This window comes from Schistocerca serialis, chromosome 12 (genome assembly GCF_023864345.2).
Source record: "Schistocerca serialis cubense isolate TAMUIC-IGC-003099 chromosome 12, iqSchSeri2.2, whole genome shotgun sequence".
Taxonomy (NCBI): domain Eukaryota; kingdom Metazoa; phylum Arthropoda; class Insecta; order Orthoptera; family Acrididae; genus Schistocerca; species Schistocerca serialis.
This window is the reverse complement of record NC_064649.1, coordinates 101,155,944-101,178,788: the sequence shown is the minus strand read 5'-3', so window position 1 is coordinate 101,178,788 and position 22,845 is coordinate 101,155,944. Positions and strand designations below refer to the sequence as shown.

Sequence of the window (22,845 nt, the reverse complement as noted above, 5' to 3'; positions counted from 1 at the left end):
AACATGCTGCCCAACACAATGTGCTTCACTTCAATGACCGCTTCATAGTCTGCACCACCTGGATCCTTCCTATCAACAGTAGCTTTCTGTATTTTGCAGCTGAGAACTCCCCCATAACCTTTTTTTTAAACATTTTTATGCAGCGACAGCAACTGATATTGTTTATATAAGAATATACAGCCTACAGTTGCAGGTTAACTTTATCATTTACCTAGGTTTCAATGTTAGTAATAACGTCTTCTTCAGAACCTGCAACAAGTTAATATTATAATGCGCTAGTAAATTATATTAGATATGGTCATCCTACAGGATGCAATGTATAGTACTTACATAAATTATTATTTAAATGTTTGCCTAAAATAGGCCATGTCCTAAGTCATCTTCATAAAACTCTATGCATAACCATAAGGTTTTGTCACTTCTATTAAACCAACTGTAGAAATTCACTTTAAGCCCGTTGTATGGGCCTTATCATGTGACTAGAGACTGCGGACCACGAGGGCTTCGCGGTCTGCCTCACAGAGGGCGGCGCGCATGCGCGAGATGTATAGAGTCAAACTCTTATTACGCACATGTCAGATAACCTTTTTGCTATGCTGCTGGATACTGTAATTAACTTACAATAGTAAAATATAAAATTAATTCATAGCAAAAATGTTATCTGACGCGTGCGTAATAAGAGTTTGACTCAACACGTCTCGCGCATGTGCGCCGCCCTCTGTGAGGCAGAGCGTGAAGCCCTCGCGGTCCGCAGTCTCTAGTCACACGACAAGGCCCATACAATGGGTTTAAAGTGAATTTCTACAGTTGGTTTAATAGAAGTGACAAAACCTTATGGTTATGCATCGAGTTTTATGAAGATGACTTAGGACATGGCCTGTTTTAGCCAAACATTTAAATATTAATTTATGTAAGTCCTATACGTTGCATCCTGTAGGATGAGCATATCTAATATAATTTACTAGTGCATTATAATATTAACTTGTTGCAGGTTCTGAAGAAGACATTATTACTAATGTTGAAACCTAGGTAAACAATAAAGTTAACCTGCAACTGTAGGCTGTATATTCTTATATCCCCCATAACCCCCCTGGCCTCAATGTTCGCTAGACCCTGTCATTTACCCTACCTGTCCCCTTTCCCTGCTCTCACTCCAGCATTACACAGCCTTCTATTGCCCCAACACACCCACTACTTAGTCTCTTTTTTTCTCCTCCACTTTTTTCCACTCCTCTTCTTTTCCCCTCCTCTTCTTCTCCACTCCCCTTCTCCCACCCAAAAACATCCCGTCTGCACCTAGCAGCAACACCCTGTCCCAACCATGTCCCTGCATGTTCCCACAATCAGCAGTACGCCTTCCTCCCCTATCCTTCTATCTCTCCCCCTCCCCACCCTAACGTCTTCCTTACCTCCAACAGCCAGATTGGCCCTTCCATCAGGCACAGTTGCTTCCAGTCTGACCTCTGTTGCCAGAGACAGCGGTCATGCATGTGTGAGTTGTGCTTTTGTAAATGTTTGTGTGTTTTCTATGTTAAAAGAAGGCCTTTTGCTAAAAGCTCAAATGTATAGTAGTCTTTTCATTGTGCTTGTCTGTGACTCAACATCTCCTCTACATGGTGAGTATCAATCTAGTCTTTTTATGATATTGTTGCTCATCTTCATATACCTTCTGGCTATGGTTCATGAATTGATTGTCTCTCCATTAAAGGAGGCACAGACATTTATTTATAGGAAAGCTCTCACATGCCAGCATAACTGCCATTGATTTTCTAGCTGCTTATGAGAGTTTCATTGTATCACAGAGACTTCAGATACCAGGGAATATGGAACTTCCAACCTTCCTAAAGAGATGCAACTGTGCTATTTTAGTTTTGGCATAGAGAGTAGCGGTATCTGACATGAATTATCTAGCTGTGTGGCAGATGTGTTTTACACACTTCCTTTATGGAAGGATGGTTACAGTACTTGCAGCATTCGATTCATGAAGCAAACGCAACAGGTATTTGAAGATGAGATGATACTGTCATGTATCTGTCCATATATGAAGAAACACAGTAAAAATAAAATAAAATATAAAAATTACAGCTTTCAAGGAAATTGATTTTCACTGAAAAATGCTATCATTGATAGAGAACGACGTTATTTGATGAGGGAGTGGAACTGCTCATACATTATGCTCCTTTGATCCATCACAAACTCCTTTTTGTCTATGCTGAAATTTTGAGGTGAAGAAATAGTTATGACAAGGAAAGTGAGATTAGACAGTGGATAATAAATCAGTGAGTTATGAGGGTGATTCAAATATAAATAGATTTATTGATTCATCATTTACATAACTGAAACCTTCAGTTTGTCTCTATATAGCCTCCTGCACATTGTACACATATTTGCAGTGATCTGGAAGTTTGAACAGTCCTTGTTCAAGTTTGTGGGTGCATTGTCAACCAACTGCGCTTACTCTCCTCAATGTCTTCACTGTTTTTGAATCAATCGCTTCCAGATGATTCGTGGATGCTAACAAAAAACACTCATGTGACACATATCTGGACTGTAGGGAGACTGGTTCAAGGGTTTCCCAGTGCATATAACCAATTTGTCACTACTCAAATTTGTGGTGTGAGCCTTAGCATTGTCAAGAAGAAACATGACATCTCTGATGTGCATTTCTTATTTTGTTTTGGTGGATGACTTTTGCTGATGCTAACAACTGGCAGTAGTGAGCTGCAGTCACCATATGTTGATCGTGAAGAAAATCAATGAGTAATACTCCGCTGTAGTCAAAAAATACAGTCACAAGAACTTTTCCAACTGAGAGATGGGTTTTGGTTTTCACTGGGCAGGCTTCATCCTTTCTTCACCACTACTTACCTGCCATTTTGGATTCTGAAGTGTGAAGATGGACCCATGTCTCATCACATGTGACGATGAGCTTAAAATATCCTCTCCTTCTGTTTTACTGCTCTTTTAAGCACTTGGTACACATCAAACACTAATTTTTCTAAAGCCGAGCTGTTAACTGGTAATGGTATGACTACTCCCAATGATCATACCCATTTCTTATGCAATTTATTCATCAGTGCCCAGGAGATCAGCTTCAATAAGCTCTTGAACAGCACAGATCTGGTAATCTGTGAGACTTGACCCCAGCCATGGAGCATAATCTTTTTCTACATCTTCTCAGCCATTTTTAAACTGTCTGTCGCAAGTAAACACTCAGTTTTGGGACAATATAGTGTCCCCAAACTGTGCCTTCAAGTGAGTTAAACTCTTGGAGGACTGCATTCCTTCATGGATTAAAATCTTTCTGATGATAGAGAACATACGAAGGAACCTCTTGCTCTCTTGTGCCTGTATCTAGGCCAGAACAGAATGCAGCAACAAAACCAAGCTTGTTCACCCTCCATAACACACTGATCTTCAACCCCCTATTCCACAATCCTACTCTGAACTGTTGTGCAGTGCACTGACATGATTACAGTTTATATTTGAATCACTCTCATATGATTGGAAAAGAAAGCTTTAATGCTACATTTCTCTGTGCCTGTATGTACACATAATCTGTTTTGAACAACTTGTGGGTGTTGATCACAGTCACACAGCATGATAATACAGCTGTTAATGACTACATGTAAAACTTTAAAGATCTGAGAGCATTTGGGTGAAATCAACAGACATAGTGCTGTGCTCACACAGACATTGCCTGAGAGGCCTTGTGAATTCCTGTGTGCCCTCTTGAGCCTTCCTTAGCTTCCATATGTGCCCAGCTTACCAGCTATTAATTTTCAAATTGCATGTGAGAGCTTCTATCCATCACAGACTCCTGACTTCTGTCACCAGAAAATGTAGTTGTTGCCATGATGATATCAAATTAAGGAAGAAATGGAACATAAAAATTGTATTTATGATGAGCTGGTTTGTTTTAATACAAGGGTCATTCAATAATTAAACAGACAAATGTATATAGTGAAGCCAACACCTAATGCAGGGAACTGAAACTCTTACAGTGTTAGCTGCCAACCTTGCAAGGTGTGTTAGTCATTTGTTTGATTAATATTTATGTAAAAACATCTAAGGTCTCCCAATGGCGTCCTCCACAAAAGAAAGCACTTTTGAAGAAAAGTGTTTTGTGAGCCAATTTTTACTTTTGGAAAGTGTTCAACCATCAAAAACATTCTCTTAGCAAACAGTGCAGTAACATGTAAGTTTTTGCACTTGGGTGGAAAAGTTTAGATGTGGCCTCAAAAGCATAATCAGTGAGCACCATTCTGTGAGTCTAGTAGCAGTATTAACATTAGCATTGTCAGCTCATATTGATTCACTTAGCTGAGGATACTGGAGACCCAAATTCAACAAACTGCTGAAAAATGTTGAACAAGTGTTGGTGCACCTCATTCTATCATTCAAAACAATCTGGAACTCTATAAGACTTGTACAAGTTGCATTTCCAAAGACCTTACTATTGTCACAAAAAATGGAGATTTTGCATTTTCTCCAAGATCGGAAATCATTTCAATTGCAATGCATTTCTGGACAGGTTTGGAACTTGCTTAGAAATTTGGATATACCATATTGAGCCAGAGTCTGACCATCAAACCATGCAGTGGAACACCCTGAATTGTCTGTCTGTAAGAAATTCACAATGTAACTACTAACTGGTAAGGTCATGTTGATCATATTTTGGAGTAATTGTTCGCCGATGTTCTGTGATTTTTTATGAAGGAGAAACACTCTATATGCAACTTGTACTATGCAGCAAGAATAAAGCCAACGTTACCCTTAAGAAAAAATGTCTGGGATGGCACAGGAATGCACATTACTTCTTCAGGACAATGCTCGACGTCATAGTGCGCAACTACGCTGAAATTATTGCAGAAGTATGTTGATGACTGTCAACTTATCCTCTTTACAGGCCTGACATTGTCCTTTCACATTTTTATCTGTTTGGTCCAATGAAGCTTCACGTGGCATCATGTTCTGTGGCAGTGAAGAGGTGAAGAAAAAAGCACAAAATTGTCTTCAAGATCAATATAAAGAAGTTTTCATTGAGGATATAAGAAGACTTGAATGGAGACAGAACACAAGCATAGAAGTTGATGGGAATTATGTGAAAAACAGATAAAAATTATATTGGTGTAATAAACAATTGTTGCTGTACAACTATTTGTGTGTTTGGTTGTTGAATGATCATCATAATACAAAACTCCACTGAAAGATGGATAGAAGCTGCTCAGCAGCAGTATTATTCACTTCTCTTCATTCACAAAATTTATTTCCCATTAACAATTATTTTCTTGATGATTGTACATTAAAATGTAATTGATTTCAGAGTTACCAAACTCATTATCAGGGCCTTTTGTAGATGCAGTGATATTATTCACACCACAAGTAGTTGCTCGCAAGCACAATCGTACGTACCGTCCTGTATATTAGATGTGCTGATAGTACAGTGATATCATGTACACCACAATACAGATAATGTTCATCATTCAGTTAATAAATATGATCCATCAATTAAGTGATCACCTTCATTTGTTTTTAGGACCACTTGTGTTCTTCATGTACATAAAAAAAAATCTGTCAGATAAGATGTGCAGCAGTCTGAGACACTTTTCTGATAATGCTGTTTTGTGTGGGAAAGTGTCACCACTAATGACTGCAGGGGTATTCAGGATGATGTGACAGGATTTTAATTTAGAGTGCTGAGGGGCAGCTTGCTTTAAATGTGGATAAATGCCATGTTAATACAGTTGGATATGAGAAACATTAATGTAATGTTTGAATACAGAAGTAATGGTATTATGCAAGACTTAGGCATATCAGTTAAACATATAAGCTTTAACATTGCAAAATATAATGAACTGGAATGATGCAGAAGATCAGTTGAATGTCTGGCTACAGTGTATTGAAATATATTCTGGGTGGGTCTTCCACAAATAAAAGAGGCTGTGCACAGAGCATTTGTGTGACCCATTCTCAAATAATTTACTGCTTCAGCTTTTGGGGTCTCCAGGAGGTTGAATTAAGAGAAGGCAAAAATGCAATTCAGATGTTGAGGCTAGATTTGTTACTGGTTAGTTTAATCAGTATGAAAATGTTAAGAAAATGCTCCCTTGGAGGGAAAAGATCTTTTTGTGAAACACTATGAGGAAGTTTAGATGACCAGCATTTGCAGTAGACTGCACAAAGATTAATCATAAGGAAGTTAAGAACAAAATAATGAAGCTTAGGGCTTATACAGAAGCATATAAGCTGTTTGGGAGTGGAACGGTGGAACTCTCCTCTGTGCACTGTACAGTGACTTGTGGGGGGTTTATGTAATTGTAGATGAACATATGAGAAGTGGAAATGTTAAAACGTTCAAAGTGCCATTTGTTTTACAAAAATAATTTTTAGTGCTGTTGTGTTCTAGGTACTCTGTTGCATGTCCCTATACTTGTTTCACCTGCCAAATTGTGGAGAAAATGTTTCAAACATTCGTCACTAGATGGCATGTGGCTTTTGTGCTGAGCAGTGCTTTCCTCTGGAATTCTGAGAGCCATGATTCCAGGTCTCCTCCGTTTAGCTGATGCTCACATTTTGTGATAAATGGTGTACATGCAAACTTCCGTTTGCATATAAAACCTCTTCATAATGGAAATAGATAATTTTAGTTTCAAAAATAGTTAAAAATGCCAAAAAAGTGAACAGACAAAACAATATGTATCTGGAAAATGTTATGAAAGTCCTTTTGTTCCTCAACAACTCAGGTAGTTCTACAGTAATTTTTACAACAAATGGTTTCAAGAATGGAGTTATGTAAGAAGCAGAAGTCAATACTGAAAGATTTTTTCTTGAATTTAAGTTTATTATTCCCTTGTAAAGCCAACAGCCTTGCTGCAGTGGTAACACCAGTTCCAGTCAGATCACCGAAGTTAAGCACTGTCGGGCTGGGCTAGCACCTAGGCATGTGACCATCCGGTACGCGGAGCACTGTTGGCAAGCAGGGTGCACTCTGCCCTTGTCAGGCAAACTGAGGAGCTACTCGATTGAGAAGTAGTGGCTCCGGACTCGTAAACTGATATATGGCTGGGAGAGCGGTGTGCTGACCACATGTCCCTCCATATCTGCATCCAGTGGCACCTGTGGAATGAGGATGATGCGACAGCCAGTCGGTACCATTGGGCCTTCCAAGGTGTGCTTGGACGGAGTTTAGTTTTAGTTTAGTTTAGTTATTCCTTTGTAAAAATTGGACAGACATCAGAAATGGTTTTTGCCATCTAAAATTCTACTAGCTGAAACATTACTGCTGTAATTCTGTACTTGTGTTATCACAAATAAAACCTAGTGCCCTGTATTAATGGCATTTGAAACAAAAACTTTCTTATTGACACTTAGAACCCTGGTATTGCACCTAGAGGGTTCTTAAGAAATTATTCAACTTCTAATTTGTCCCATTATTTTTTGCAGTGATGAATTGAGCAGCATAATTCCTTAGTATCGGAATGCCATCACAATTTTTTGAATATAAATAAATTATGTACAAAAAGAGAGATGTTGTTTATTAAGTCTCCTAACAAATGTGAGATTTGGCACTTAGAATCTTTGACATTTCCACACTTCATATGTTCAAGAAGAGAACATATCTTAATGGGTAGTAAATTTTCTTAATGAAGATGACTTTCTGTAAGTTTTTCTCTGTACTTTCCCAAAACAATTCCAGATTGGTGCTGGAATTGTATTTTTTAGCTATCATGAGCCACAGAAAAGTCAGGAGAAAACAACTGTGTACATGCTTTTGGCCACTAAGGCCTTCATCAACAATAGATGTAGACACACACTCACACACACACATACACACACACACACACACACACACACACACACACACACGCGCGCACAAACCAAACGCATCTCACAACTGCAGCTCAGCATCTCTGTTATATGGTGAGTAGCAACTTTCTTTCTCATAGGTATTGTTGATTTTAGCTGTGTACCACTTTGAGCACATTTTTTTTCTTTTTTTCTTTTCTTTTCTTTTTCTTTTTAAATCCAAGATTGGCACATTTTGCTCAGTGCATGTGGATACCAATGAAAAATTGTCATTATGGACTTGTAAATCAATAATGACTTACAACACAAGTAGACAAGGGAAGGTGATGGGATAAAATGATACAAGTGTGCTACACTTTGCTTCCCACTGTCGACTGTATTCTACACAGTACTGAGTGAAAATTTTCTGTATCTCTTCAACTGTAATTTTTTCCTCTATTTCCTGTGTGCATAGTTGTGCCTCATCTATTTGTAGGAAAACTAACTCATCCTTGAATTACAGGTTTTGTTTACCGCATAAATTTTCTCCAGTTTCCTTTCCATACATTCTACTTTAATTTGCTCCTCTTAAGCCATCATTTCAGGCCCACAATGAAACTTGGGAATATGGCCAGATTTATTTTCACAAGAAACATGCCATTGTCAATCAGAATATTTTATTTTTCAGTTTAAGTTCAACGTGCTTTAGAGCTACAACTACCTTTTCAGATTTTTTGATGTTACAGCCACTTCAGTTTTATCACCTAGCAGGAAATGAATGACACATTCCTTAGATTTCTGAGAAAAGTATATGAGATGAGATTAACAAACAAATTGAGTCTTATTAGTTGTTACCTACATTTATCACAAAATGTTTATCTTCACCACTGGTGAAAAACTCCCACATTTGCATCTTCACTTCAAATGATTTCACATGTTTATGGCAATAGTGCTACATGACTCAGATTACATACTTTAATTTGCAATTGATGGGTGTATGAAAGTAGCAAATAAAATAATATTTTTGTTTATATTAACATATGATATAAAATAAATTTACTCAGAGTAGTAGCAGTTAAATTTAAAAAAAATTCACAATTGCAGTCATAAGTGCTTTAAATCATTCACAATGTATGGAAGGTGTTCACCAACACTGAAGTTGAATGGCTGCAATAAAATTTAGGTAACTACTTAAGCAGAAAAATAAAGCTTTGTGACTGGAAATGGCATTTTACTAGTAAAAATATACCTAACCTTGAATGAGCCGTCATGGATAGGTCATGATAAAATGTATGTTAATAAAAGACCATATGATCTGTGCTCACAAGTTAGAGATAATCAACTTGTGTGCTTCCTTGAGCTTTTCTAGTTTTTTACTGCCTTCACAACATAACTGCAATTGCATCATCCATCCTGTGAAGCGTCATTCTATATTGTCTCTCGATATCACAACATATTCACTTTTTTCCACAGAATTTTATGTTACCAAGAAGAGCAGGGTTTTTCTGTGAAATTTAGCACACACTGTTCTTGCCACTTCTGTTCACCAATTTTGTCACAATACTGTCTGGGGGCGAATGAGGGCATACAGTCCTCTCCTAGATTTCTGCCTCGGCAAGTAACTTTTTGTGTTCTGATAGCCTTGAAATATGTTATCAGGTAAGTAAATATCAATCTTGCATCCTCATTCCTTTCTGAGAAAGTTTAGAACTTTACTTTTCATGCTGCACTACAAGATTCCAGTCAGTGAGCAATGATTACAAGTTAAGCTTTAAAGGTTGGTTTCTGCAAAGGAAAAGAAAAGTTGTCATGTTAACCACAAATTTTATGAAATTTACTTATCTTGCTTTCTCACTAATTTTCTGTTCAGGAAAGTAGGATGCTGAAAGGAAGGGTATATGCTGTTAGCAATGGGCCTCATTCATTCATAATTACCCATCACACTTCATAAGCACTCACCAGTCAAATGCTGCAGACATGCACTTGAAATTTTATGTCAGGTGGAGGCAAGAGCAAACCATTGCCAATAGTCCAATTTCTTAGAATGTTTACACCTGAATCTGTACTCCACTAGCTATATGATAGTTAATATTTGCACCTTGTCTTTAGTTTTCATCGATGACACTGAGAGTCTTATTAATTAGAGATAGTGAATGGAACAGCAAAAACTGTGACAAGCATAAGAAGTAATATTCTAAGAACCATACAGTTTGCTGGACGCTGATGAGGATTTTCATTGATGAGACCGAGAGTCTTATTAATTAGAGATAGTCAATGGAACAGCCAAAACTGTGACAAGCATAAGAAATAATATTCTAATAACCATACAGTTTGCTGGATACTGATGAGGATTTTCATTGAAATCCATGCAGTAATGTCTTCAGAAATGGAGAACAATTAGGATTTAATATCCCATCAATGGCGAGAGAGGTGGAGCGCAACCTTAGTTGGAGAAAGGATGGGATAAGAAACTGATTGTGTCCTTTTTTAAATGGAACACACCAGATCTTGTGATAAGCAATAAGGGGAAACCATAGAAAATCTATATCTGGATGGGCAGTTTGAACTGTCGTTCCAGCTGAGAGTTTAGTGTCCTAGTGCAGCAAAGTAGTAGTTTTTTTATCTTAGTTTTATCTTTGTTCTGTCTGAATTATGAGAAATCTGTTGATGCAATTATGCTCTAACATGACTAGTGCAAACTGAATGTCTCTTGTTGGATGGCAGTTTCCAAGTCTAATATTGCCACAAGAGATACATGAATATTACACATAGAATGCTGGCACTGCATTGACTCGAATCATCAGTGGTTGGAGAAGTGTTTTATGTTGCTGAGATACGTGATCTTGTTCCCGGAAACAGGAAAATTTTTATGTGTGGTGGACAGCCAAAGAATTTGTACATCAGACCTTATTTCTAAGTAAATACCATTACTTTATATAGTAAATGAAGGACACTTGATGACAATGTTGAGGAAAGCAAAGAGGAAGTGGATGAATAAGAGATTTTATGAAATGGGTATTGTGTTACTCCAAGAACAATTTGACAAATTGCTTTAAGACATAAGGTTAAATAGATATCCTGGAGTATACTACATTCTTTTATAATTATTAAAATTCTTAAAAGAATCAACCGTCATGAAACAGTCTGCTAGATATGCAGGTTAAATCAGACAGATGAAAAATTGCCTGACTTCAGGAAGACTTCAATCATCCCTATATCAAAGACGGCAGGTGTGGGTATTACTGAAGTGTCAGTTAAGTTAACCATAGCTGTAAAGTAAGGACATGAATTATCTATAGGAGGATGGATTGATGGTTAGATGCCAGCTTTGGAAGGGAGAGGGGATATACCAGTTTGGTTTCCAGTGAAATGTAGGCATGTGCGAAGCAATACAGACTTCGTGACTTATCATAGAAGATGGATTGAAGGAATGCAAACCAAAATTTTAACATTTTTAGATTTATGCAAAAAAAGCTTTGAACAGTCTTGAGTGGAATGCACAGTTCGTAGTTCTGAAGGTAGCAGAAATAAAATGCATAGGGTGAAAAGTTATTTACAACTTGTACAGAAACTGACAGCAATTATAAAAATTGAAGGGGACAAAATGGAACCAGTTACCGACATGGGAGGGATACATGGTTGTAACCTGTCTACAGTGTTTTTCAATCTAGACATCGAGCAAGCAAAGGAAACTCCATGGGTAAGTTAGAAAAGGAATTAAAGTGCAGGGAGAAATAAAAACTTTGGGGTTTGCTGATAACATAGTAATTCTGTCAGAGATGTTTAAGGACTTAGGAGATCAATTAAACAGAATCAGTAGCATCTTGAACACAAATAAAACAAGTGTAACAGAATGTAGTCATATTTAGTCAGGTGATGCTGGGAGAATTATATTAGGAAATGAGACATAAAAGTATTCAACGACTTTTGCTTTTGGAGGAGCAAAACAGTTGGTGACAACAAACATAAAGCAGGAAAAGTTTTCAAAAGAAATATGTTGACACTGAATATAAATTTATGTCTTAAGATATCTTTTTCTGAAAGTATTTGTCATGAGTATAGCCTCGTGTGAAAGTGAAATGTTGACGATAAACAGTAGAAACAAGAAGAGAATCGAAGCTTGTGAAAAGTGGAGGTATGAAAGAATGCTGAAGATTGGTTGGGTAGATCGGATAATTAATGAGGAGGACCTGATTTGAACTGGGGAGAAAAGAACTTTTTTTTGGCCAACTTGACTAAAAGAAAGGGCAGGTTCATAGGAGCTATATTGTGGCACCGAGGAATAGTTAATTTGATAATGGTGGCAGTCAGGAAGATACCAGTGCTTGACTATGGTAAGAAGGTTCAAGTGCATTCTTGCTGCTATCTTTATATTTCTTTTAAATCCTATTGGAAGAATTGTTGTACCTCTTATTTACAGAATGAGGCAACAACTGTTGTTCAGACTTGGAAACCACTAGATACACTGCTGTCACGAGATAACTTGGCCAGATGCATATCCTGCTCTCAGACCCTGGAATATGTTTTCGAGGCAGGATCTGGGAGACTCCTTATTGCAATAATAACTGTATCCTTTTGCAGATTTGATGTTAAACTGTCAAATTTTAGTCATTTTTCATTACTAAGAAAACAGGGGTGTATTGGTCACTTCAGTAATGAAATCACTCACAGATAGTTTCAAAATACTTGTAATAGAATATACCAGCTTCTCTTTTGCAAAGATCACACTAGAGTTATGAATAACACTTGACACGAAGACTGAAAACTTACTTCCACCTATTTAATATGAACAGTATTATGGCTTCAGTGAACCCTAATGCAGGAAACTAGTTTTAGAAATAGTCAGATTTATATGAAAAAATAATGACAGTCAAAGCGTAATGGCCAAAAAATCATGATTAGGGAAGTACATTCTGTAGAACAAACATTTTAATGAAAATATGTCTTACTTTTCCCCCAATATTCTGAAAATGCACCAGAAACATTTTTGAAAGAGTTAATTTTTTGGCATGTTCCTGTTATTTCTTTGTGTAAATTTTTTTAAAGTGTTATTTAAACCTACTGCTTGCACTAAAATGTTTAAATTGTGTGTTCATCTGCATGCTACAGTAAAAAATCAAATAAATATAATGCATAAAATACAGTTAACAGGAACCAACCTTTAAAGATAATATTTGTCTCAATTTCAGCATCTATCTGTTCAATAATTAATTAGCTTGGGACAAAATATTAATTACTGAACTTCTTTTATTACTATCTCAGTTCACTTTTGCCGATAACCTCAGCTTTTGAAACTGCACGTACACAGAGCAGTAGTACGAAGCAAACAAAATTTTGTTTATTTTGTTTACAATTTCTCACTAGTGTAGCAATCAGTGCTGCACAGACGTGGAACTAAATTAAAAAAGCTTTTTCTTCCTTCTACGATTTGGGCATTTGTGCAATATTTAAGCTTTGGTGAATGTTTAAAACTTAATTTTCATAACAGAAGCACATTAATAAATATGATCACACCTGGAAAAGTTGCATCATTTATATGTTCCTGAGAAGCAAGAATTGGATGCCCTGGAGGCAAGCAAGGCAGGGGGAATTGCACTCTGCACGTTGGCAGCCCTGCTTGCAGCAGCACCGGGTCCGTTCGGTTACGTAAGACATCTGCAGTAGAATAAATTCATATGTGCAACTGAATACATCTCTGGTAGTGAGGATTTGTCTATTTTCTATCAGAAACGGTACAGCAAGCAGTGTATCTGTTGTTGGTTACACAGTTTACTCCATGAAGCTAAGAACTGTGTAGCTAAGATAACAGTCTCGTACGGCTCAAGACTTTCATGCTTAAATGAAACAAAATATTAGAAATGTAAATTTTTTCTGGCATGGCTAATATACTCTGCTTTATGCTTAAATTATACAAAGTCAATAAAGCAGCGGTAAGTCCTTATTCTTTAACTTCCACAGCATCAACTGTTGGTGCAGCTCCTTCTTCACAGATTATTTTGCCTGCAATAAGACACAGGGCTGTGAATGCGACACATATATAAACTCAGGGCAATGATTTGTTTGTTGTCACAGCTCTGCATTATGCCACTAAATAACATGTAGTGATTAAGGTTTGTAGAGACTTCTCAAGATGTTTTATCACTAGATAAAATTGTTCACATTGACAATGAGTTTTGGCTACCTGAACAGAACCATTTATAGGTAACAAATTTATAGAAAAGCATCAGTCTTCCATCCTAACATGTTTTTGTTTTCAAATATACAGTATTCAAGAACAGTACATTGGGGGAAGCACATGCTGGAACTAGTTAACAGTACACAAAAACTTTAGTAAAGATGTTTGATTGTTTCAGAATATTATTTATATTTTAGAAAGGATTACCTTGACATTTCAATGAAGTGTGTATGTGTGTGTGTGTGTGTGTGTGTGTGTGTGTGTGTGTCGGGAAAAGACAACTGCATTTGTGTTCTTTAAATTGGCCTGCTTAACTATTAGCTTAAAATTCAAACAAATCAGCTTTTGTTGTAGAGTATGCTGTGTTGAAGCAAAATTGGCTCCAGTTAAATCACAGAAATTTCTGTAAAAAGCCAGAGTAAATGTATACCAGGGTGAAAGGCTGGACATTAGATATTGTGTCTTTGTAACTTTTATGTCAGAAGGAGAATGCAAGGTTGATTCTCAAAATATTCAAGGTCATTGTCATTATAGGAGCCGAACAGAAAACCTTTTGTCTCTGATATCACTTAATGGACTGCAGTTTGATACTGACACATGATATCTAACAAAATGAGAGCTTTATAGTGAACTCAAATATTTGGGTATCTATCTTGTGAATGAAGGTTAACACATTTTCTACCTGAGGTGAGGATACAGGAATGTTTGCAGATTTCTGTCGTCTGTGAACTTAATTTAACACATAGAGAAGAGCAACACGACAGCAGTTCTGTTTCTCATGCACTAGTTGAAGCCATCAACAAAAGAACAAACAACAATATTACAACAAGATAGAACTACTGATTCCCATCTGTCACATGTGTAAGATTGTATCTTACTGCAGTAATTGGCAGAAAATAGCTGTAGATCTGTTAATATTATGTTTGTATATGTTGAAATAATTATGGGCTTTGAAATAAAAGTAAACTGACAAACTTACTCATGTGATAGGTAGCTAAATCATATTTCTAGAGTACACAGCAAAAGATGAAGCAAAACATACATTCATAAGGTTGCAAACACAACATTCTCACAGCTGTGAAACAGTTTTCACCACCAGTATGAACTGTATATCTATAAAACACACATATTAAACATTTAAACACTGGCTATTGCTAAGAGGAAGGCAACTATATACCGCAAGCCAACAACTGCATCACACAGCAAGGGAAGGCAAGACAGCTAACACAGAAAACTGTCATTCTTAAGAAATTCTCATACTATTAGCATATTGTATAACATGATATTTTGCTTTTAATTACAGTTTGTTATGATGCTGTACATTGGTGTTTTAATTGTTTCTTTCTTATTAGTATATTTTCAAAATATATACAGTCAACAATGAATAAATTTATTTCATTTGTGTGCTACAAAGACATTCAGTGATACACTACTTTCTCTCAAACTAGGATGTTCTGATCCTGTATGATTCTGCCAATAAATTTTAATTTTTTATGAATTTCTTTAAAAAATAGAGAGAGAAATAGATCTGTATGTCAGATCAATATGCGTCTGGAAAGCAGTGAGACTAAATATTAATTCATATCAACATATTAGATATGGCTGCATTTTTTGTAATTTATGGTGAAGAAGTAAAATTATTTTCTTGGCTTTAACAGTCCTCAATTTTAATTAAAAAGATTACCATTATCAAACATTTTGTATTATCTTGCAAAGGATAGTGATGATTTTGTTTTTGTTGTAGAAACAACTCATACTATATTGGACAAGAAACTTCTAAATGAATAAATGTAAAGGACTTTTGTGAGTATTCGAGCATTTCAGCAGTCTCTAACGATAAAGGTACTTTGTCTTTTGTTTGTCCATTATACATGAATAACCAGCTATTGTGGTAATTCATGTTTGGAAATTAAGGTACTAGTTTATGGGAATATTGTAGCTTTTGTGTACAAGTGTAACTTCCTCATATCCTTGAAATAGCTCAACAGTTTTTGATGTTCAACTATGCCAAGAAAACAGTGAACTAAAAGTGTGTTAGTAAATTATGCCGGCCGAAGTGGCCGTGCGGTTAAAGGCGCTGCAGTCTGGAACCGCAGGACCGCTACGGTCGCAGGTTCGAATCCTGCCTCGGGCATGGATGCTTGTGGTGTCCTTAGGTTAGTTAGGTTTAACTAGTTCTAAGTTCTAGGGGACTAATGACCTCAGCAGTTGAGTCCCATAGTGCTCAGAGCCATTAGCCATTAGTAAATTATGTGTGCTTTGTTGCTGATGTTGGACAACATTCCCACACAGCTTAAAAATTTTGTACAGCAATATTGTATTTTTATTTCACAACTTTAGTGTCAATGCACTACTTATCTTTAATTGGAAAACAGGGGCTTGACTGGCTACATGACCACCATTCATGGATGCCTTGAAAAATAGAAATAGTATGGCTTGCTTTTTCCATTTTGTAAGCAAATATGGGAATATCTTTATTTTTACCAAAATAGTAGAATCCTGAATACTTCCTGCCTCTGGAGAGCTTTCCCTATGAAGGGAAGGCTTGGAAATTTCCAAGCCTGCAACTAATGAACACTGCAGTATTTTAAAATAAATGTTCCAGATGATATTTAGTCCGAATATTTAAATAAGTGCTGTCATTAAAGTTTTAAAAAAATATTATTTCTGTGTACCTCATAGTAAGAGTCTGGTGGATTACAAAGCAGTAACAATTTTCTCATTTTTGGTTTAAAAGTTAATTCATATGATGAATACCAAAGCAACAATAGGAAACAGATGTAACCATTAATTACTGTTCAGATGGAACTTAATAGCTATCTCTGTGTCTAGGAATGAGTATAATGAGGTCACATAGAGAGTAAGTGATGTGCTTCAAAAGGTATTATATGCCAAGGTATAAGGAAAGCTGCATACACATGTAACTTTGAGAAAGGACAGTTTAAAATAAACCAGTATATGGGAAGGTTAGCATAGATGCAACAGTGTGATTAATGGCTTGCTTTCAGATGTTCAGCCGAGTTGTCGATTCCAACTGATGCATAATATTTTGTTAAGTGACCCATCCATCTTCTTCAGGTGTGGTGAACTGTGTTGTGTTACATGTTCCTGCTGCCTGGAGTATAACCAGATTGTGAACTCTTTTTGATGTTGCACCTCTGTTTATCACCATGTTCTATTTCCAGTGCCTGTTACGTTCTTTGGTGCAACACCGACAATATTTCACAATCTGATTAGAGTTCAGTCAGCAAATACACATAAAAACACAACTTACAGCATATGAAGAAGACATCTCAGCTTAACACTTAAAAAACACACCGTCAATGTGAAACCGAGAAAACTTGAGAAATCACATCAGTGGTCATGTAACTACAGAAATGGACAAATGGATGACAATGACAAGTCAGTGAATGTCCGCATCTCATCTGTGAACTTTGATGTCAGAGACTTATCTGCTCTGAAAATGCAGAATAGGTGGCAAGCTGTGGTGCAAATGAATATGGAATACAATGTGGTACATCTCACATTATTGTGAATGAATGAGTATTGCAAACTAGACACACTAGCTTATGACTTATGGATGTGTACATGTTGAGATAAGGACATTAATTCTGATAGCAATGGCACAGGAAAATTAATGTTGAACCATTGAACAATGTAAACAACTTCTTATAGTTTAGATGAAGCATGAATTTTGTTACTTTGTATTGACAGTTGTGTAAACGTACATAGTCTTCCATGAGAGTACATATGTAAATACAGTAACACAGAAGTACAGCAACAGGCAGTTGTGTATAATACTAAGGGGGAGGTTCACTGCACTGCACCCATTCAACCTTCTGTTTAGGCTGAAGGTACGGAAACTCTATGGGCCGCATTAGTATTATTGATGACCACTTGTATTTCTAGGTGACTGATGAGTCTTTCATTAAGCATGGCAATTTTCATGTTCCATGACCAGAACTGTACAGTGCCTCACAAAATAAAATTATTAATTCAAGTTGAAATAAAAACAGTACTGTACACAGGTGGAAAGTAATTCAGTGCCTACTTAGAGACAACCTATATGATCAATTTAGTAGAGATGGAACAAAGGATGAGGAACCAGTGGCAGGGTAAGGCCTCAAAGTAGTCTCTTATGCCTGCTTTACCTGTTCAAGTGGTAGAAGGAGATACGCATGTTTAGGTCATAGTCAGCCATACAGTTTTAACTTATAATGTTATCCAGTCCTATTGTTTTAATAAAATTCTTTCTGTAATCAAACTGCTGCAGATGGTACAGACATCACTAGTTTTCACTCACATACTAAATGGGCCTTCATTTTTTGTAATTACATTCCCTATTGTTAGGTAGGACAGCCTGTGTGAGATATGGCTCATTATGCAGGTACATTTTTTAAAATTTTGTTGTACCCCATAAAATTATTATGATCTGGGAGTGGGTTAAAGGTGTTCCAAACTGGAAGTATTTTAGAGGGAATTAGTTGGATGACATCATAATGCTCATATATAGCTGCATTGCCAACTGTGATATTTGATGACCAGAATATTGTCAAATAAAAGACGATGTCCTTTTTATTAAATGTGATCTGTTATTGCTGATTTGTGGGATGATGTAGATGCAAAAACTTCTTGTGATCCTTCAGAGATTTTTGGGTGTTTTATGCAGACCTCAAGACTGACTTAGTAATGTCTCTCTTCATGAACTGACTGAAAGAGGTCATGCAATGGTTAACACTCTGGACTCATATTTTAGAGGATGGCGTTTCAACTCCCTGTGGCCATCTAGATTCTGAGTTTCTGTTATTTCTGTACTTCATCTAAGGCATATTTCAGAATGGCTGCTCTGAAAGAAACACCATTAATTTCCTTCCCCATCTTTCCACAATATGAACTTCTGTTCATTTCCAATGAACGCATTGTCAATGGGATGTTAAACCAAATGTCCTCTCTTCTTCAAAAATTGGCTCAATTTCCTCACTGTGAAGTGAAGTTATTGTGGAGCTGGATGATGCCTTGTATGCCATTGGTCAAGGCATTCGTTACATCTCAAGTGGAAACACTGCTACATCATGCTGATGACATTAACCGCATAACCCAATGGACTGAGTGAGCTGTTTGAGACCTTAGCACATTCTAGACTAATGTGCAGTACTAGGATTGAGATGTAGGGTTCCTAATTGGGAATTTCCTGTTCTGGCATTTGCCTTTCAACTAAGGAAGGCCTTGTGGAAATCTTGGTTAGTATGGGGGAAGTAGAACTATGTTCTGGCATTTGCCTTTCAACTAAGGAAAGCCTTGTGGAAACCTTGGTTGGTATTGGGGAAGTAGAACAATTTTTTAATTTACTCAAAGGAATCTAGCAATTGGGCTTTTTTAAAGTTTCTGCCAAGATGCATTTCGGAATTCCACACAGCTTTTGTTGTTTTAATACAGTAATGTATTTATTGCCAGTATGCCATCTGCAGTGGCTCTGTGGGCAAGTGCCAGACAGCAAATCTTTAGATACTAGGTTTGATCCCCATCTGTTTAGGATATTCGTGTCACTTACCAGTTCTTTCACTTCTTGCTCATGCTGCATCATGACACAGCTAGTAGCCACGTTTCCTTAGCTGCATTGTATGATGATGTGTGCACTTTCTTGTGCTTGGCGAATGCTCGCCTTCGTGAAGGTTAGTCACAGAACTGCTGGTCACCTGAAGTGTAGCTGCATAGAATGGGAGAGGTAGGAAACGAGTCCTGCACTTGCAGCTTTGCCACACTTATGCATTGCTCTAGTCAGTAGTGTCCACTTGAGAGTGACTGGGCAGTACCTATTGTGCTCGAACCGCCTGATATGCCAAATTAAGATTTTACTAAATCGATGCTGTGAGGCTGTGCATTTGTATGAGGGTTAGTGTTGCTTTCAGTAAACTGTCACGGTATTTGAAGTATGAGCAGAATAGCTGTGTCAGCAGGGCATGCGCTACAGCAGGAGTAGTGGCAGGTTGGTGTTGGTAGAGGTTGAGGTACTCACCGACACCGGGGTAGGGCTGCATACCCGGGTATCCGGCTGCGGCCGCTGCCGCATGCTGCAGGGCTGCCGCCTCACCGTTCACCAGGCCCTGTGCTGCAAGCCACACAACACATGCTGCATGCAACACATACCACACCACACCACTCGTGCAGGTCACATCCGTAACATCTATAAACCCTACCAGACACTGGCACTGACTGTAAAGGGGGCTCAGAAATAATTGGCTCACAACACAAAAACTCGAAACTTCCCAGTGAATTAAAATCATGTGCCAGAGTGGGACTTGAACCTGGGACCCTTATCCTTTTGCAGGCAAGGTACTGGCAGAAGTAAAGCCATGAGGACAGGTCAAGACTCGTGCTTGTGCTTGGGTAGAGCATGTGCCCTTGAAAAGTAAAGGTCCTGGGTCTGAATTCCAGTCCAGCACAAGATTTAATCTGGGAGGAAGTTTCATATCAGTACACACTCCACTGTAGTGTGAAAATTTATTCTGAAAACAATCACCCAGCTGTGGCTAACCCACATCTCTGTAATATCCTTTCTTCCAGAAGTTGCTAGTGCTGCAAGTTTCACAAGAGAACTTCTGTGAAGTTTGGAAGGTAGGAGATGAGGTACTGGTGGAAGTAGAGCTGTGAGGACTGATCACAAGTGATGCCCAGTGAGCTCAGTTGGTGGAGCACTTGTCTGCAAAAGGAAAAGGACCTGGGCTCAAGTACTGGTCTGGGGCACAGTTTTGACCTGCCAAGAAGTTTCATATCAGTGCACACTCCACTGCAGAGGGAAAATTCATTCAGGAGAATATGATGTCATTGTCTTTTTGCAACTATGTCAATGCTCTGCAAACCACTGTGAATGTATGCCAGATGGTACTTCCCAATGTAACCCTTATTAGAGTTTCTTCCCAGTCCATTCATGTATGGAGTGCAGGAAGAACAATTGCTTAAATGGCTCTGTGAGTTCTGTAATTAGTCTAATCTTGTCTTTGCAATCCCCATGGGGGCACTACATAGGAGATAGTGTATATTCTGAGAGTCCTTATTTAAAGCCAGTTCTTGAAACTTTGTAAGTAGGCTTTGTTGGGATTACTTCAAGTGCCCACCAGTTCAGTTTCTTCAGCATCTCTTTGTAGTGCTCTTCCATGGGTCAAACACTTGTGACCATTTGTGCTGCTCTTTTTTTTAATTGTAGACATTCAGTATCTGCTGGTAGTCCTACTCTGTATGGTCCCAAACACTTGTGTAATATTTTAGGCTGTATCGAACAAGTAGTTTGTAAGCAATCTCCTTTGTATCAAAGAACCTAAATCGTCACCTGCTTTACCTGTGACTGAGCCTAGGTGACTGATATTCCTACACATTGTTACACATGAGTTGACCAATTCCAGTTCTGATTCATTCATGTTGTAGCCATGCAAAACTGCACTTTTTTGTTTGTGCAGCTTTACACTTCTGAATGTTTAAAGGGAGTTGTCACTCTTTGTACCACTTTGAAACCTTATCAAGATCTGAGTGAATACCAGTGCAGTTTCCTTCAGGAGTACTTGATTATAGATGACTGCATCATCTGCAAAACGTCCTAGGTTACTGTTAATATTGTCTGCAAGATCATCCATATACAACATGAATAATAAGGGTCCCAACACACTTTTCTGGGCACACCTGAAGATACTTCTACATTGGTCGAAGACTTTTCATCCCACATTCTTGTCGTCTTTCTTGGCCAGTTGAACTAATATAAATCTCTCGGGTTTTGAGCTGAGTGACTTTGTCAACATGGCGACATTTCGAAGAGTGTCATTTCCATCATTTTGTGGCGAAGTGGTATAGTGTGATAGTACTGAAACCCACTGAAACATACTGCCTCTCTCAGCTGGAAACCTGGGAGCTTTATATTGACTCATAAAATGTTTAGGTTCGAATGTGACTGGATTTACGAGTTGCATACTTTGAGAATTCTTGTAGCTACCTCTTTACTACATAGCACAGTACTGCAGTGTTTGCACATCTTAGGTCTGGGGAAGTTCTTCGTAATCAGCCATATGTGATCATACGCATTTCCAACAAATTTTTGTTTTTGGAGAGGCAAATCTCATTAAATGATGTTGAGAGGACTGCAGGAACCTCTATTCCAATCGCACAATAAAAAGAATAAAGATGTAGGGCGAACGAAGCCACAAGTACATCTCAAAACTTCAGGAAAGACGCTGAATGAGGAGAAAAATATTTTATATGTACAGTGCTTGGATAAAAATGTGGAAACACCAAAACCATAACATGTTACCTACCATGCTTAATACGACGCAGAAAAGCTTTTGGCATGACTATGGTAGCCATGGGGGATGCAGCATCTCGCCTTTGTGCTCACAAAAGCATTCCTGGACGATGCGAGCTGTGTGTGCAGGGTCCCTGTCGTTTTGGAACACAGTGTTACCATTCGGAATGAAACATTATACAACGGAGTGGACCTGATCAGCCAAAATAGTCATATAATCCTTGACAGCAAAGTGACCTTGCAGACTACCCATGGGGCCCATGGAATACCACGATATGGCTGCCAAAATCATCGCTGAACTCCCGAACCCTGTCCATTTTTCACTAGGACGTAAACTCGGCCAGAAGTTGGAAACAGTTTGCAAGAAGACTCATCTGACCTAATGACTTTACTCCATTGCTCCATAGTCTAGGTTTTATGGCTTCGGCACCATGTTTCCCTGGTGTGGGCATCTGCATATGTGATGACTGGTTTTGGAATTAGATCTTGCCCTGCAATCCATTCTTATGGAGCTCCCTCCAACATAATGCATTGACTACTACACAGGACACTGTTCTCATCGTGACTGACAGTTTCAACACATTGAGGACATAGC

General features: G+C 37.9%; 1 protein-coding gene across 1 annotated transcript in view; it reads right to left on the bottom strand.

Annotated features, from left to right (window-relative positions):
* Positions 1-22,845, bottom strand: part of LOC126427967 (CUGBP Elav-like family member 4) — a 222,103-nt gene that overhangs the window by 72,409 nt on the left and 126,849 nt on the right. Inside the window, exons 9-10 of the mRNA XM_050089854.1 lie at positions 21,857-21,874; positions 19,980-20,072 (exon numbers count right to left, since the gene is read on the bottom strand). Of these exons, the coding sequence (XP_049945811.1) occupies positions 19,980-20,072; positions 21,857-21,874 (111 nt within the window). The remainder of the gene's footprint in view (positions 1-19,979; positions 20,073-21,856; positions 21,875-22,845) is intronic.